Source organism: Panthera leo, chromosome B2 (assembly GCF_018350215.1).
Source record: "Panthera leo isolate Ple1 chromosome B2, P.leo_Ple1_pat1.1, whole genome shotgun sequence".
NCBI lineage: Eukaryota > Metazoa > Chordata > Mammalia > Carnivora > Felidae > Panthera > Panthera leo.
The window spans coordinates 39,147,234-39,164,089 of NC_056683.1; the positions used below are offsets into that span (position 1 = coordinate 39,147,234).

The window sequence follows — 16,856 nt, forward strand, 5'->3', positions numbered from 1 at the left end:
AAATATATCTGTCAAGTCCTTCTGATCCAATGTATCATTCAGGGCCCTTGTTTCTTTATTGACCGTGTGTCTAGATGATCTATCCATTTCTGTAAGTGGGGTGTTAAAGTCCCCTGCAATTACCACATTCTTATCAATAAGGTTGCTTATGTTTGTGAGTAATTGTTTTATATATTTGGGGGCTCCGGTATTCGGCGCATAGACATTTGTAATTGTTAGCTCTTCCTGATGGATAGACCCTGTAATTATTATATAATGTCCTTCTTCATCTCTTGTTACAGCCTTTTTTTTTTTATTTTTTATTTATTTATTTATTTTTTTGAGACAGAGAGAGACAGAGCATGAACAGGGGAGGGGCAGAGAGAGAGGGAGACACAGAATCTGAAACAGGCTCCAGGCTCTGAGCTGTCAGCACAGAGCCCGACGCGAGGCTCAAACTCACGGACGGTGAGATCATGACCTGAGCCGAAGTCGGACGCTTAACCGACCAAGCCACCCGGGCGCCCCTCTTGTTACAGCCTTTAATTTAAAGTCTAGTTTGTCTGATATAAGTATGGCTACTCCAGCTTTCTTTTGGCTTCCAGTAGCATGATAAATAGTTCTCCATCCCCTCACTCTCAATCTAAAGGTGTCCTCAGATCTAAAATGAGTCTCTTGTAGACAGCAAATAGATGGGTCTTGTTTTTTTATCCATTCTGATACCCTATGTCTTTTGGTTGGCGCATTTAATCCATTTACATTCAGTGTTATTATAGAAAGATACGGGTTTAGAGTCATTGTGAGGTCTGTATGTTTTATGCTTGTAGCGATGTCTCTGGTACTTTGTCTCACAGGATCCCCCTTAGGATCTCTTGTAGGGCTGGTTTAGTGGTGACAGATTCTTTCAGTTTTTGTTTGTTTGGGAAGACCTTTATCTCTCCTTCTATTCTAAATGACAGACTTGCTGGATAAAGGATTCTCGGCTGCATATTTTTTTCTGTTCAATACATTGAAGATCTTGTGCCAATCCTTTCTGGCCTGCCAAGTTTCAAAAGAGAGATCAGTCACGGGTCTTATAGGTCTCCCTTTATAAGTTAGGGCACGTTTATCCCTTGCTGCTTTCAGAATTTTCTCTTTATCCTTGTATTTTGCCAGTTTCACTATGATATGTCCTGCAGAAGATCGATTCAAGTTACGTCTGAAGGGAGTTCTCTGTGCCTCTTGGATTTCAATGCCTTTTTCCTTCCCCAGTTCAGGGAAGTTCTCAGCTATAATTTGTTCAAGTACCCCTTCAGCACCTTTCCCTCTCTCTTCCTCTGGGATACCAATTATGCGTATATTATTTCTTTTTAGTGTATCACTTAGTTCTCTAATTTTCCCCTCATACTCCTGGATTTTTTTATCTTTTTTTCTCAGCTTCCTCTTTTTCCATAACTTTATCTTCTAGTTCACCTATTCTCTCCTCTGCCTCTTCAGTCCGAGCCGTCGTCGTTTCCATTTTATTTTGCATTTTGTTTAAAGCGCTTTTCAGCTCCTCGTGACTGTTCCTGAGTCCCTTGATCTCTGTAACAAGAGATTCTCTGCTGTCCTCTATACTGTTTTGAAGCCCAGCGATTAATTTTATGACTATTATTCTAAATTCACTTTCTGTTATATTATTTAAATCCTTTTTGATCAGCTCATTGGCTGTTGTTATTTCCTGTAGTTTCTTTTGAGGGGAATTCTTCCGTTTGGTCATTTTGGATAGTCCCTGGAGTGGTGCGGACCTGCAGGGCACTTCCCCTGTGCTGTGGTGTATAACTGGAGTTGGTGGGCAGGGCCGCAGTCAGTCCTGATGTCTGCCCCCAGCCCACCGCTGGGGCCACAGTCAGACTGGTGTGTGCCTTCTCTTCCCCTCTCCTAGGGGCGGGATTCACTGTGGGGTGGCGTGGCCCGTCTGGGCTACTTGCACACTGCCGGGCTTGTGGTGCTGGGGATCTGGCGTATTAGCTGGGGTGGGTAGGCAAGGTGCACGGGGGCAGGAGGGGCAGGCTTAGCTCGTTTCTCCTTAGGTGATCCACTTCAGGAGGGGCCCTGTGGCAGCGGGAGGGAGTCAGACCGGCTGCCGGAGGGTTGGCTCCGCAGCACAGCGTTGGGTGTTTGCGCAGAGCGAGCAAGTTCCCTGGCAGGGACTGGTTCCCTTTGGGATTTTGGCTGGGGGATGGGCGAGGGAGATGGCGCTGGCAAGTGCCTTTGTTCCCCGCCAAACTGAGCTCTGTCCTCCTGGGGCTCAGCAACTCTCCCTCCCTTTGTCCTCCAGCCTTCCCGCTTTCCGAGCAGAGCTGTTCACTTATGACCTCCCAGATGCTAAGTCGCGCTTGCTGTCGGAACACACTCCGTCCGGCCCCTCCGCTTTTGCCAGCCAGACTCGGGGACTCTGCTTGGCCGGGGGGCCGCCCCGGCTCTCTCCCGCCAGTCCATGCAGCGCGCACCGTCTCACCGCCCTTCCTACCCTCTTCCGTGGGCCTCTCGTCTGCGCTTGGCTCCGGAGACTCCGTTCTGCTAGTCTTCTGGTGGTTTTCTGGGTTAGTCAGGCAGGTGTAGGTGGAATCTAAGTGATCAGCAGGATGCACGGTGAGCCCAGTGTCCTCCTAAGCCGCCATCTTCCTGAAATCTCTCCATTCACTTTTTGATGGACAATTGGGTTTTCAGTTTTTGGCAATTACAAATAAAGCTACTATGAACATTTGTGTACAAGTCTTTGAGTAGACATATGCATTTATTTCTCTTGGGTAAATATACTATGTAGAAGTGAAAGGGCTAGGTCATATGGTAGATATAGGTCTAAGTTTTTAAGAAATTGCTAATCTTTTTTCCAAAGTGATTGCACCGTTTTACTTTCTCACCAGCAATGTATGAGAGTCCCAATTTGTCCATGTCTTTGTTAACACTTATTGTCTGTTTGAAGAACACTTTTAACATTTCTCATAGTATGGGTTTGCAAGAGATGGGTCAGCTCTTGTATGTCTAAAAAAAAAAAATCTTTATTTCACCTCGGTTTTTGAAAGTGGGTATGGAATTCTAGGTTGCTGGGTATTTTTTTCTATTATGTTAAAATTGTTGTTCTACTATCTTCTAGCTTGCAGCATTTCCAATAAGAAATATGCTTTCATCTTTATCTTTGTTTCTTTGTATATAATGTCTTTTTCTCCCCTCTGGTTTCTCTTACGATTTTTTTTTTCTTTACAGTTGGTTTTAAGTAATATGGTTATGATGTCCCTTGGTATAGTTTTCTTCATTTTTCTTGTGCTTGTGGCTCATTGAGATTTTTGGATGTATACAGTTTTGGTTTTTATCAAATTTAGAAAATATTCTACAATTATTTCTCCAAATAATTTGTTCTCTCTTCTTCCTCCTCTGTCCAGTTACACACATATTAGATTGCTTGAAATTGTCCTACAACTCACTGATTTTGTATTCATTGTTTCTCTCATTTTTCTCCCTGTGTTTCATTTTGGATAGTTTCTATTGCTGTATTTTCAAGTGTATAGACTTTTTTTTTTTTTTTTTTGCAGTGTCTCTAGTAGACTTGTTTAGTCTTTTTTCTAGATTCCTGAATATATGGAATATAGTTATAACTTTTACTTTTCTTATTTACTAATTCTTTCATCTGTGTTATTCTGGGTTGGGCTTGATTGATTGATTTTTCTCCTCATTGTGGATCATATTTTCCTTTTCTTTGCATGCCTGGTTATTTTGGGTGGGTGCCAGACATTGCGAATTTAACCTTGTTGGGTGCTGGGTTTTTTTTTTTTATACTTCTATAAATATTCTTGAGCATTATTCTGGGATGTGGTTAGCTTGATTTTTTTTTTCTTTTGTTTTTAAACTTTGTTGAATGGGACCAGAGCAGTGTTTAGTCTAGGGCTGGTTTTGCCCCATTGCTGAGGCAAACCCCTCTGAGTACTACACCTAATCTGTGAATTACTAAGTTTGACAATATGGCCAGTGAGACTAGGCAAGCCCTGTGCGATACTGGGGATTGTTCCTTCTAATCTTTTCAGGTGGTTCTTTCCCTGGTTTCAGGTAGTTTCCTCACATTGATGCACTCATTAGTACTCAGCTCAAGACTTGTGGGGGACCTGGTAAAGGTCTCTGGAATTCTCTCTCTGTACACTTCTCTCCAGTACTCACAATGCCCTGTGAACTCTAGCCACCTTGGCCCTCAGACTCTTAGCTCTGTTTCCCTAACTTGAGTCTTCTGGGTTATACCTGGGATTCCCCACCCTGAGATGTCCTGGAAACTCTTCCATGCAGTAAGCTGCAGTAAGGTAAACAAGCTCACCTTGTTTATTCCCCATCTCTCAGGCATCATTGTCCTTCATTATCTTGAAAAGTGTTGCTTTGTGTGTTTTTTCTAGTTTCTTAGTTGTTCCAGACATTATGCTAAATTCATGACCTGTTAAGCCATGTTGGCGAAAAGTATATGTCTCTGCTATTATTTTAAAACTATTTTCCCTTTGATTTTAGCCTAGACTGGGTAATATTTCACTGTATGTTAACTATAGAATTTAAATAAAATTTTGAAAAGAAGGAAAGTAAAAAGATTGGATAACTTAGCTAAGAGCAGACTTAACTTGGATATAGTCCTTTTTTCCCTGGCAAGCAAACCAGTTTTTCAGCTATATTAGCAAGTAAGAAATGCCTTAGGGTAAGAAAAACAGAAGGTAGAATAAAAGTGTATGGCAAAGCCCAAGTCTGGTAAAATACTGATTGTCTTCTAACTTAGTCCTGATTACACATTGAGGAGGGATGGTATGGTCACCATGGCAGCAGTTTCTGAGCATAACCATATGGTCTCTGCCATCAGGACCTAACTGATTATTACAAAAGCAATTTAAAGAGAAGACTCTGAGAGACCTAGGATCTCTTGCTTCTTCCCCCATCCAACCCGGACTTGTTTGAATATCTCTAAGTGTGCTTAAGACAGAAGGAAATCTGGGGCAAGGTAATATTTTTGAAGGTAAGCTCACCCAATATTTCTGCAATAACAAGATTGGCTTGATGCATAGAGCAATGTGAGGATTCCAGACCCATCCTTTTCATGATTTTCCAATTAAGTTTGGCTGTTCACCACTTGTCTCTTTTTTTCTGGATAGGTCTGTCTGCAGGTCAGATCTCCCAGGTTATTGTTGGAGATGAGCAACGACAGTACCTCTTGGTGGTTGGGCAGGATGTAGATGATGTCCAGTTAGCTCAGCGTTTGGCTCAGGCAAATGAGATTGTCCTGTCCTGGAACTGCTGGAAGCTCTGTGAGCAGTACATGTTTGAAGTGGAAATCATGAGGGAGGATGAAGCTGTGAAGGTAGGAGGCTGGTCCCATGCATTGCACATCCTGAAAAGGCCCTTCTACTGCACAGGGAAGTGCTCTGGTGGTGGTCAAATATGGCTTGACCAAACCAATGACCATTGGAACTCTGTTTTGGAGGGAGGTGGGGGATATGCTCCCAGGAAGATAGAGCAGAACAATAAGGTTGGAAAGATAAATGATAAAAAAGGGAAATGGCATCAGTGATCCATTTGGTGGTTGGGCACATAATTGAGCAGTTTCCTTTCTGTAGTTAAGAGATATGCGGATCATTGACCCATTTGATTTTGATGAGCATTTTGACAAGTGCCTCGATTACCTGCCACATTACCAGACAAGTGCTGGTAAGTTACTTGGTCCTTTTTACCCAAGCCCAAAATGTTTAAAGTTAAATTTTCCGAGTGGTTGGAGACATTTTGTTTTCCTTTTCTCAGATACTTTAAGGACTGCCCTGGATTTGGATCCAGACTCTGCACTTGAACAAACCCTGCGGAAGCACATAATGAAAAACCTTTTGAAAAAGGTTATTTTCTAGTTCTTAAGTCATCGTGTAGACTGTGTGTGTGTGTTTATGTCAACAAGTGTATATTTATATGTGATGACCTTCTCATGTTGATCCAGTTCATCTCCTGCTCTCCATGGTAATGCCAGCAGAATTCCCTGTCTGTACCAGTTACTATGAAAACATGTCCTACCACTTCAGATTTCTCAGTTCTGGAAAGTGGAAGCCATATTTGTTTTTCAGTTTGTCCCTCTAGAAGCTAGTACATTATTAACAGGGTAGAGAGTATATGCTTGGTAAATATGCATTGATTGACTGTGTATATAGAATTTATGTGAATCCCGTAGTAAGTGATACAATGACTAATGGAATGGACATATCAAACTAACTCATGTAAAGAAAACATAAAATCCTGGCAGATTTCATCAGTAAATTAGGTTTAAAGTCAATTTTAATTCCAAGTGCACTGGTTGGTACATCTTCTATACCTCTCAAACCTGAATTTTAAGTTTTTTGTCTGTAAGTTTTTTTTCTCATACTCACCGTGGAATATAGGATTTAAATGCCTAAACATGGTACTGAGAGTTGAAGATACAGGCCCGATAACTCACTTTGTCTTTGCAGATTGATGAAGGGCAGCCTACGGAGTATGTATCCGAATTCCGTACCGTGACTATGGTTTTGGTCAGCCTAGAGTTCCACAAGTCAGCATGGGTGTTGCATTTGTGTCATCTTATCCAGGAGGCTGCCCTGTACATCTCCACAGTCATAGAGAAAGGGGGTGGCCAGCTGAGCCGGATCTTTATGTTTGAGAAAGTAAGTACAAGGAAACTTGACCCATCAGCATTAGAAGTGAGGGAGGAATAATAGTCTTGTATCTCGCATAACACACATGTAAGTCAGATTCCCTGCTTTTTCTTTTGTGACAAGCTATATGACATTGAAAGTTCAACTAATAATAGTTTAGGAATGGGAAGTTCTAGTTAATTTCATTTTCAGGGTACCTGAGAATTACTTTCCATATCCTTTTTCATTCAACTCTAGTTGAAAAATCTTTGTCAGAGCAAAAGAATATTTTTCTGCCTCTATTAGTAAAGTAAATGTAATCAGATATTTCTGATAATCAAGGAGCTTGAAAAGAGCAGTATCATAATGTAGGACATTATAGGTGAATAAAACATGGGCAGGTAGACTTAGCTCAAGGCATACAGTAGAAATGGAATTTTTGAAAAGTTCTGGGCATCAGTTTTTCTTGTGTTTTAAGTTTCAGTCCTTTGAATAGTTAGTTAAATCAAGATTTTATTTCTTCTTTTTTTAATCTCCATGTTGATGTGGCCCTGAGTGTCCATTTCATGAATCCTGTAGAATTCACCATTCCTAGCAGATACCAGTGGGGAAAGGCTCTGGCTTCATTCCGGGGAGTTGGTGCAGTTGTGGCAAGCCGTAGTCTTTCCCCAGGTAAACTTTTCTTTTCCTTCTTCGTCGTCTGTCCCAGGGCTGCATGTTCCTCTGTGTTTTTGGCCTTCCTGGGGATAAGAAGCCAGATGAGTGCGCACATGCCCTGGAGAGCTCCTTCAGCATCTTCAGCTTCTGCTGGGAGAAGCTTGCTGAGACCAAGTGAGGAGGAAGGTGGCGCAGGGCCCCAGGGGGCTCTTCAGCCAGGGTAGAAGGGAGTACCAAGTAGCAGGAGTTGAGAGTGTCCAGAATCTGCCTAAAAGGGAGGGAGTATGCTAAGGGAAGTCAGAAAATAAGATCTCTTAAGAAATCATTAGGTACAGAATTATGTACTAGATACTCAAGGAAAATGAAGATAAGTTGCCATCTAATGGGGTGGGTGGAAAAGGGGGAGGAACTGAATATACCTAGCAAGGTTCAAGAACACTGCAAAGGAAGAAGCAAATGTACAAATTAGTGTAATACAAATAATATATCTGTATGTGGTGGGAATGTAGAACAAAGGCTGCCTATCTACAGGGAGGAGGGATGTGGGAAGAGAAGTTGTGGGGCAATTACCAAGATAGGAAGGGACCACTACTGGTTAATGCTCTCCTTCTTGGCTTTCAATCTTATTAGTCCCACTGAATTTTCTGGAATTCTCACTGAGCTGATCTCCCACCTCCATATCCACCCCCCTCCCACCTTCTACAAAAGCCTTGTCCCAGTGAAGGTAAAGAAAATTCCATTTTTCCACTAGTCACACTATAACAATGTGGATTAGAATTTTTCAGATGACTTTTTTTTTCAATAGAAAGCTCTGAGGAAGGTATATACATAGATTTGAAAAGTTATTTTTAATATTAACTTCGAGTCAAAAATGCATAAAAATTGTATAGTGCTCCAACATTTGTAGGATACTTTAGTATATGCTACCAGTGTGAATGTTTTTTATCCCTCTTTCACACATGAGGAAACTAAGGCCACAGAAGAGGAGTTTCTAGCATATAGCAGAGCATGTAATGAAACCCAGACCTTCTGTCCTCAAATCTGTGTCATTTTCATTACCTCACAGCTGCCTCTTATAAAAGGCAAATACTCTCCAAAAGGCATAGTATATATTACTAATGTGATACCATTGTAGAGGCATTATAATATCTATGATATTCTTATAGAATATTAGTACTGAGCAGTAACTTAGAAATTATCTGACCCAACTTTTTATTTTACAAATAAGAAAGATACATAGGTTGCTTCACAGATAGTCAAACTCTTAGCCCAAGGTAGATATGTGTTGGCACTTCTTTTAAACTTGATGGGATCTGCAGATACTCCTACGGCCCTCTTCCCACTTATCTCTATAGTATGGGTGTGCTGGGCCATCGCTTCTAGTGCTGGTCCTTGTGTGCTCTTGAATTTTACATTGGCTTGTGGCCTTTAAGAGTCCTGCCCTTGGCCCTTACTCCTGAATGAGATAGTCATTTCTTAGGCCTAGTTTATGCTTTCAGTCTTATTTATTTTAGAATATAGTAGATTTTAAGAGCTAGATAGAATCTGAGAGTTCATTTCATGTGATGATGATCTCTTCTTAACTAAGAATCCAGAAACTAAGATCCAGAGGTTATGTTGGTAAGCCACATAGCTTGACAATACCAGAGCCTGAAAGCTGGTTCCTAGGTCAGTGTTTTTTTCCTTGAAGATAATTACTAATTTAGTAACATTAGTTCCTTAGTAAATCATGAAAAGAAGATTTTCATGGCCAAATATGTTTGGGAAGATACGCAAAGTATATTTCCTTCTTAAAGGTTCACAATATAAATTAACGTCAAAGGTTCTGGGTAGACTTAAAGAAATTTGTTATATTTTGTTTTAATCAACATTTCCCAAATTTACCTGATGGCCACTTTTCTCCAGAAAGACCTATAAACATCCAGAAGAATGAATGTTCTGAGGAGCGTATTTTGGGTAATGCTGCACTAACAAGATGCTAAAGCTTGCCGCCTTCTCCTGAAATTCAAGTGTAGAGATGTAGCCTCAGGGTTGCCTGTGTGATGTCGTCAGTAGCGAATACTATTGCTCATGCCTCTCTGCATCACATGAGCCTCACCCAGACCCAGAACCACATTCCATGTCTCCTTTTTCAATGACCCTGTTCACCTCGGGTCATCTTCTAAATTCCCCTTTCTAACCGAGGAAACACCTTCAGTTTTCAGTTCGTTTACAGAAGAAAGAGGATTCTCTGAGTCCTATGATTGATCAGGCTTTTCTGTTTTCTGGCTTGTGACTATTTCTCCAGGGTATTTTTGAGATTCAGGGAGTGAGTCTCAGAATCTCATCATTATAGTTTTTCAGCACCTCTTTATTCATCTCTATATATGTTGAATAAAGAGTGTATTTTTCATCAGTGAAGAATCTCTTTTTAAAAAGGAAGAAGGAATATGGACTGCCAGGAAGAACAAGGGGGGATTCTAAAGTGCAGTAGAAAGATACAAGAAATGACCAAGTGAGAAAAGTATTACTTGCTTTGTTCCCACAGCCTTGTTAATTAGCTGAGTTTACCTCATTCATAAACTCATTCATTCAACAAGCATTCATTGAACACTACTCTTGAGCCAGGCACTGTGCTAGTTGTGATGGAGGTAGAGAAAAATAAGACACTACCCCCTTCACTAAGTAAACAACTAACTTTAATAACCTGAAATGTAAGTGCAGGAATAAAATGCTATAGGAGCTGCAGCAAAGTGCTCTGGGAAGAAAGAGTTAGTTTTCCCTAGAGGTCTCAGAGAAATCTTGACTATACAGGCAACTTTTGAGAAGGGAAGGAGTTCAACAGTTGGAGAAAGCAAGAAAGGGCATTGCAGACCAAGGAAGCATGGTGAAACATCAGATGTTTAGTCTTATTCTTGCTGTGGCAGCAGAGTCAGCTGCCTGGTTCTTGTCTTGGGTGTCTCTTATCCACCCTGAGCAATGGGCCCAGGTAAGAGTCTTCAATCCTGCCTTCAATCCTGCCTTAGAGCAAGGCAGGAGAGTTTTGATGGAATAGGAGACAATAATGTTAGCATTGTTGCCACTTTTCACGCCTCTGCGAAAATGGCTTATATGTGGATTGAACTTGAAACTAATTTATGCCTCATTGTACCCTCCTTTGTCCATCTGCCTATCTTATCTGTCACATGAAATTTTCACATCAAGAAAATCTGATTATTCCCTTGCTGCTGTATGAATTTGCCACCTTTGAGCCTTTGCTTCACCTGAAACAGTGTTATGTCCCCCTTTTAAATAATTCATATGTCTAGTGCTTCCCCATCCCTGGCATAGGGAGGACCACTTTCCCTTCACTTTTCCCTACTCCCAACACACTGTCTGTGCTGTAGCCATCTTGAACTGCTTCGTTTTGCACAAACACAGCAAGCTTTTCAGAGTCTCTGCCTTTCCCCATTGGATGCAATGCTGTTGCCCCACTTTGGCAGTACTTCAGTTTAAACGTCCAGTCATGTCCTCTCCTTTCTGAGTGCTTTTTCTAACTTTCTAGTGTGAGTTAATGCATCCATTCTGTTTGCTGTTAATTTGCTGTACTGAGCTCTAATATGTAGTATTTGTCTTGCTAACTTATAAATTTGTCTCTTTACCTCCCTCAATTTCTACCACCCTCCCTCTGCCCAACACTAAACTTTTCCAGAGCAAGGTATTTTAAACACCTAGGCCAGTTCTTGGTACTATACATACTTGTCAGTGCTTGTTAAATGAACGAACCTATGCATGCATGCATGAATGAATGAATGAGAAAATATTACTCATTTTTAAAATACATTCCAAAGACTAGTTTGCTTCTGGAAGGCTTCCATCAACAGCCTGACCTTCTGATTATTCCTTTACTCTGACATTCTAGCATTATTTGATCCATTAACCCTGTACTGATACCTTTTGATCTACTTTTAATTTTGGAGTTTTATTTGAGGCACCATTGTATAGAGGAAATAACATTGGTCTAGGAGTCAGGAGGCCTGAGTTCTCATTCTGACTCTAGTATTGACTCCTGCTATGTAACTCTAAGAAAGTTAATTAGCTCCTTCAGTTGTGGGTTTTGCTTTTGTTTTTGTTTGTCAAATGGGGTTAAAGTATTTGCCCTGCATACCTCACGTATTTGTTGTTAATTACCCCTCAAAGGATCAGATGAGGTAATCAATTTGAAAGTACTTCAAAAAACATATAAAACATATATAAATGATCTAACAGATCTAAGGTACTTTTATTTAGTTTTTCTACTGATAATAGCTCCCCGACTAAAACTCCTTGAGTACGGGGACTATTTTGTTTCTTTGTACTTTGTATGCATCATATGATGTAGACGGACAGCAGTCTCTGACCTTTTCTATTCTGAGCTCTAAAACTAGACATCTTGATCTGAGGAGTGACAGATCGAGTGCCTGACTTGGAGGCTTCTAACTGTACTTACCCACTGTCGCTTTTCCGATCCCCAGGCTTGTTTCCATCAGTATCACCAATGGACCAGTATTCTGCGGTGTGATTGGGGCAGTAGCAAGACACGAATATACAGGTAGAATAGGACATTGGCCTGTTACCTCTGTGACTTAGGGGATGATTGTAGAGGAGGTGGTCCAAAAATTCTCTATCCTTTACTGTCTCCCTGACACAGTTATTGGCCCAAAGGTGAGCCTTGTGGCCAGAATGATAACTGCTTATCCAGGTTTGGTGTCCTGTGATGAGGTAACATATCTAAGATCCATGCTACCTGCTTACAACTTCAAGAAGCTCCCAGAGAAAATGATGAAAAACATCTCCAACCCGGGGAAGATGTATGAATACCTTGGCCATAGAAGATGTATGTGAGTGTCATTATGTGATAGTTTGTTCTCCTCTCTTACACAGTCAGGGTATAGGAATAACCAGTGTTTGTATGAAACTAGAAAGGAAGATGCTTCTAGTCCTGGCTTGCTGGAATAAGAGACATAAGAGGAGGGTTTGGTGTCTGAGATCTTTAGCTTTTTTGTTTAGCTCTTAGCTAGTTCCTCAGTGAACTTTTATAGTGCTATCCAACAGGAAGAGAATTCAGTAGGTCACTAATCTGGATGTTCTTCTTTTCCTTTGGGTACTTCACAATTTATTTACTTCTCTGAGCCTGGAACAATCAATAACTCCCCCCTACCTCCTCCCAAAGATGCTTAATTTTTTAAAACTCTTTTATATAGAATTCTGGGCCTTTTTAGTTATCTGAAGGTACTTGCTGATGAGCACAAATTGTTCTCTATCTACTTAGAGATATATATTCTGTCTATCCCAATCTATTTTTAATAGACACATTTCCCTTTGTCCTTTTTCCCCAGAATGTTTGGGAAGAGACATTTGGCCAGAGAGAGAAATAAAAATCACCCTTTGTTAGGTGAGTTTTCTTTCCTACCTTAATTCGTATTTTTTTCAGCTATTGACGGTTAAATGTGATTTAAAAAAAAATGCAAGACCAAAATGCTTCTAAGCCTGTATTTAAAAAAATAGAGAGCAGCCTTCTTAGTGAATTTATGTTCATTTTGAAGCAGTCTTGCCATTTCTTTTCCTTGCTGAATGTTTACACTTCAGATGGAGTCTTCTCACTGTGCCTGAGAAGTACCAACATTTAGTAAGAATCTTTGTAAGTCAGAGTTCGGCTGTTGAGGTCTGCTCAGCTTGTTGTGGATCATCTTTAGAGGGAAATTCCTCATCATGAGACAGGAAAGAGAACAGCAAGACTGTTAAGTCCCACACTGTGTATTCCCTGTCTTTATATTTGTCTTAATTTGTATCTCTTAGGTTATTATCTTTACATAGCAGTGACCAACTTTGAGGACTAAATTGTTACAATGTAAATTTTTACAAAAAGCTAAGAAGATACAGTAGCTCCCATGTCTATGTGATGTCTAATTATTCTTAATGTTGTTACTTAAATTCTGGATTGAACCCCCAAGCCCAGCACACTTCTGTATAGTCCAGAGTTGATTTTATGGAAAGAGATGTGAAGCCTCATCAAAGAATGGGATTCTACCCAGGGTTCTAGGGGAGAAGCCATTCTGGGAATTACCTTTGCAAAATAAATAATAGAGTGTCTACCAAAAAGCACAGGAGTATTAGGTACTCCCTGTCTCTCTACAGATCGGGAAAAAGAACTGGAAGCCTTTCGAATGGCACAGCAGGGGTGTTTGCACCAGAAGGAGGGGCACGCAGTTTTGTATGAAGGTGGAAAAGGCTATGGCAAAAGTCAGCTGTTGGCTGAAATAAACTTCCTGGCCCAGAAAGAAGGACACAGGTAAAGACTCCTGCTTTCTGGTTGAATGCTTCTCTTGAGGCTCCTTTCTCTTGTTGGTAAGACTCTTTTGTCATTAGACTCAGCATCCTTGGGCTGGTGGAGTGAGTAACCTCTCTGTGGGTCAAGGGACTCCCAGTGACCATAGTGACATTCACCAGGGTGTTGCCATTGAAGCTGAAGGAAACAGATTTCAAGCAGTGCTTCTATGCCATCCAGACCCTCATGGCCATCTTCTTTGAGATTGACACATGTCCAGCCTATTACCGCCAGGAGTGCCTACACAAACAGCTCTGTGGGATGGTGGAGGAACCTCTTCACTGTCTTTTTAATGACCTCTTCTTTGTGAAGGTAATGAAAGCCGTGGCTTTCTGAATTGGATTACTGATGTTATTTTTGATGAATAGTTGGACTCAGAATTGTTTTCTAATCTAATGCCCTTAGGCCATATCTGTATAGCTTAAGAACATTTAGTTAGCAGTGGCAGGATTGAGATTTGAAATCCCTTCGACACCAAAACCCAGACTTTCTCTTTTTTGAAAATAGATTCTAGGACTGACTCCAATACTAATCATATGTCATGGCACAGATCTCTTAGTCTGAGCCTAAATTTTTTTGCCCGTGAAATGATAATTATAGTACTTTATGTGATTTGCACATACATTTTAAAGGAAGTAGTATAAGAGATCACAGTATAAATGTGAGAATGCTAAATCTGTCTAGGTGATACTGGCCAGTTGAGCATCCCCAGCAATTGTATCCATGTGTTCTCAAGCCGGTTGCAATATTTTGTCCTTTAACCCTGACCATGGAGTATGTCACTTGAACCAGCATCTGAATCTCAGAAGCTTCCAGTGGTCTAGGATTTATGTGGTACCCAAGAGTAAGCAGGCTAAGAATTCCCTGGTCTATAATTCTTATTCATCCTCCATCACTTCTCCTCATCTGCCAAACCTACAGGGCATTCTATCTAAAGGAAAATAGAGAAAATGAAAATTTCTCCAATTCCGTATCATAGCCCTGTCTTAGGCCTTGCCCGAGGCCCTCACTCACCCTTGCCAAAGTGGTGGAGGAATAACCTAACTTTGACTCTCAGGTCCATGGTAACTCATGTGCCTAGGCCTAGCACAATGTTAGGAGATACTCGTTGCAGTTCTTTCTGACAAGTCTCATGTGCTCATTCATTCTGGTATGCTTGGAATAACTGGGGTACTGGAGCTGTCCAAAGTGACATCACTAAGTCCAACCTGTCCCTTTACTTCTTAGTCATGACCCTTTAAGGGCTTGCCAGAGTCTGGGTATGGAGAGGAGCTATCTCTCCAAAACTGCCAGTGGATTTTCCATCTTACTCTTTGAACTAAATATTGATGTTGGATTGGGATTTGTGTCCCTATGCCCAGTCCAATAGAAGAAACGCATTCTCACTCAAGATAGAATCATTTTCTGTTCCCTTTGGAGAACCTGTATATTTTTATTAGATTGTCACTGCAAAAGCTAATATATGAATAATTTTCTTGGTTAGTTTCCCTTATCCTTCAAAGTTTCACACATGGATGACCTGACCAGACAAAAGAAGGTTAAGGCATGTTTTTTTCAAGTGCTCCAGGAGGTGGGTACTTTTGCTACATACCCTTAACTCTTACTATGTGGAGATGGTTTGTACTTACTTTAATCTGTCCATAGCACACCTTGACTTAGGCCTGCCTATTTGTTGATATCTTCATTGTTTGTATCTATCTTTAACCTTGAATCAATCCTGTTGTGCAGCATACAAGAAAAATGCTTTGCTCTTCCCTGATCCTTGTTTCTTAATGAAATTTTAGTTAATTTTAAAACAGTAGTTTCTAAACACAAGTGGATAGCTGTTTTACCTCCTATTAATTACAGATACACTCAAGAAGCCTTAACCCAGGTTACAGAGTCAAAAATATCTATGAGCAGAAACTGATACCATCATTCTGGAAATCAGCCTAGAAGTAACTAGTCAAACTTTAATAACATGCATCCTCTAGACCTAGCGCTTCCCCTCCTAGATCTGTGTCCCAGGGAGTCTGCTCACTGCAGTGATTGTGGAGGCGAGGGAGGTATTGGCATGAACTCATGGATGAACACTGGGGAGTGTAATACAGAAGTTTAGAAGTAAGGGAATAGATGAAAACGTTGCAACACAGAGTGGTCTTAAAAATAATCCTGAATAAAAGGAGAGAAATAATGAGATCTGTAATACAGTAGCATTTACATAAAAACAGTTTGCTTGACAAAACAATGACGCACATTTTATAAGAACACAATACAAACAAAAGTATTACAGTAAACACCGTACCTGCTGCAGCAGGGGAGTGGGGAATGTGGATAAAAATGAGTATGTTTTTTTAAAGTGGGGCCTGGTGGTTGGTAGTTTTAACAAGCAGTCAGGTAATTCTGATGTGCAGCCTGGTTTGGAAATTGTGGATATAAAGTCTTATGAATTCATTCCCACACAGTTTGAAGCCTTTGCCAAAATTAAATATTTGAAAGCTTCAAATTTGATTTGGAGAATATTTTGATGCTTATTTTGTTTTTCAGTAAGAGTATTTTCTTGTCCAAAGAAACTCAGTACATTGCTTTAGAAATTAGATACAATGGTTATATTTTATATTTGTGAAGTAAAATATTACCTGGACTTAGGACACATTTTATTCTGAAAACCCCAGCCTGTATTAACATTTTATTTAAACTGCTGTTGGGAAATTCATGGTGAAATTTGAAAATCAGGTGACTTCATTCTAATCAGAGGTTGTCATTGTTTCTTTGCTATTATTTTCAGGCAGTGAGGGAAACACCGCTGATTTTCCTCATTGACGAAGCCCAATATATGGATGCAGCTTCCTGGGAGTTTTTGGAAACATTGCTCTCCTCTGTGCCCATCATCATGGTGATGACATTGACCCCTACCATCACCCTGTGTGACTGTGCCCAGCACTTCCTGCAGAGCTCTCAAGCTGTCCTTGTGCCCATTTTGAAGTTGGCAGCGACCTCACTGTTGAGAATGGCATGTTGGGAACTGGGGGTGGTGAGCATCCCCCAAGAGCTGCAGATGTGAGTGGCTAGGACTAGCTGGGCATTTCATTAAGGGCAGAGTCAGTGCCATAATGTAAGTGAGAAGGCTCACGTCTCACTTACCAGAGTTGGGGGAGAGAATGGCATTAATAACCGTAATGAGGCCAGATTTAAAGATAGACTATCTCCTAGTAAACCAATAAAGGGCTACCTCCCTGAGCTATCCATCCAGGTTTTCACAAGACAGCTAGGACTTGGAT

The 16,856-nt window shown here is 40.7% G+C and overlaps 1 protein-coding gene across 7 annotated transcripts in view; it reads left to right on the plus strand.

Moving 5' to 3' along the window:
- LOC122219888 (adenylate cyclase type 10-like) overlaps positions 1-16,856 on the plus strand; it is a 54,995-nt gene that overhangs the window by 17,131 nt on the left and 21,008 nt on the right. For 6 of the 7 annotated variants that reach the window (XM_042938691.1, XM_042938697.1, XM_042938698.1 and 3 more), the window contains exons 5-16: positions 5,118-5,323; positions 5,580-5,670; positions 5,761-5,849; positions 6,453-6,644; positions 7,324-7,445; positions 11,744-11,820; positions 11,920-12,109; positions 12,608-12,663; positions 13,407-13,560; positions 13,719-13,908; positions 15,080-15,166; positions 16,364-16,635. In XM_042938691.1, coding sequence (XP_042794625.1) covers positions 5,118-5,323; positions 5,580-5,670; positions 5,761-5,849; positions 6,453-6,644; positions 7,324-7,445; positions 11,744-11,820; positions 11,920-12,109; positions 12,608-12,663; positions 13,407-13,560; positions 13,719-13,908; positions 15,080-15,166; positions 16,364-16,635 — 1,726 coding nt within the window. The remainder of the gene's footprint in view (positions 1-5,117; positions 5,324-5,579; positions 5,671-5,760; positions 5,850-6,452; positions 6,645-7,323; positions 7,446-11,743; positions 11,821-11,919; positions 12,110-12,607; positions 12,664-13,406; positions 13,561-13,718; positions 13,909-15,079; positions 15,167-16,363; positions 16,636-16,856) is intronic. The other variant, XM_042938692.1, reaches the window with a different exon arrangement.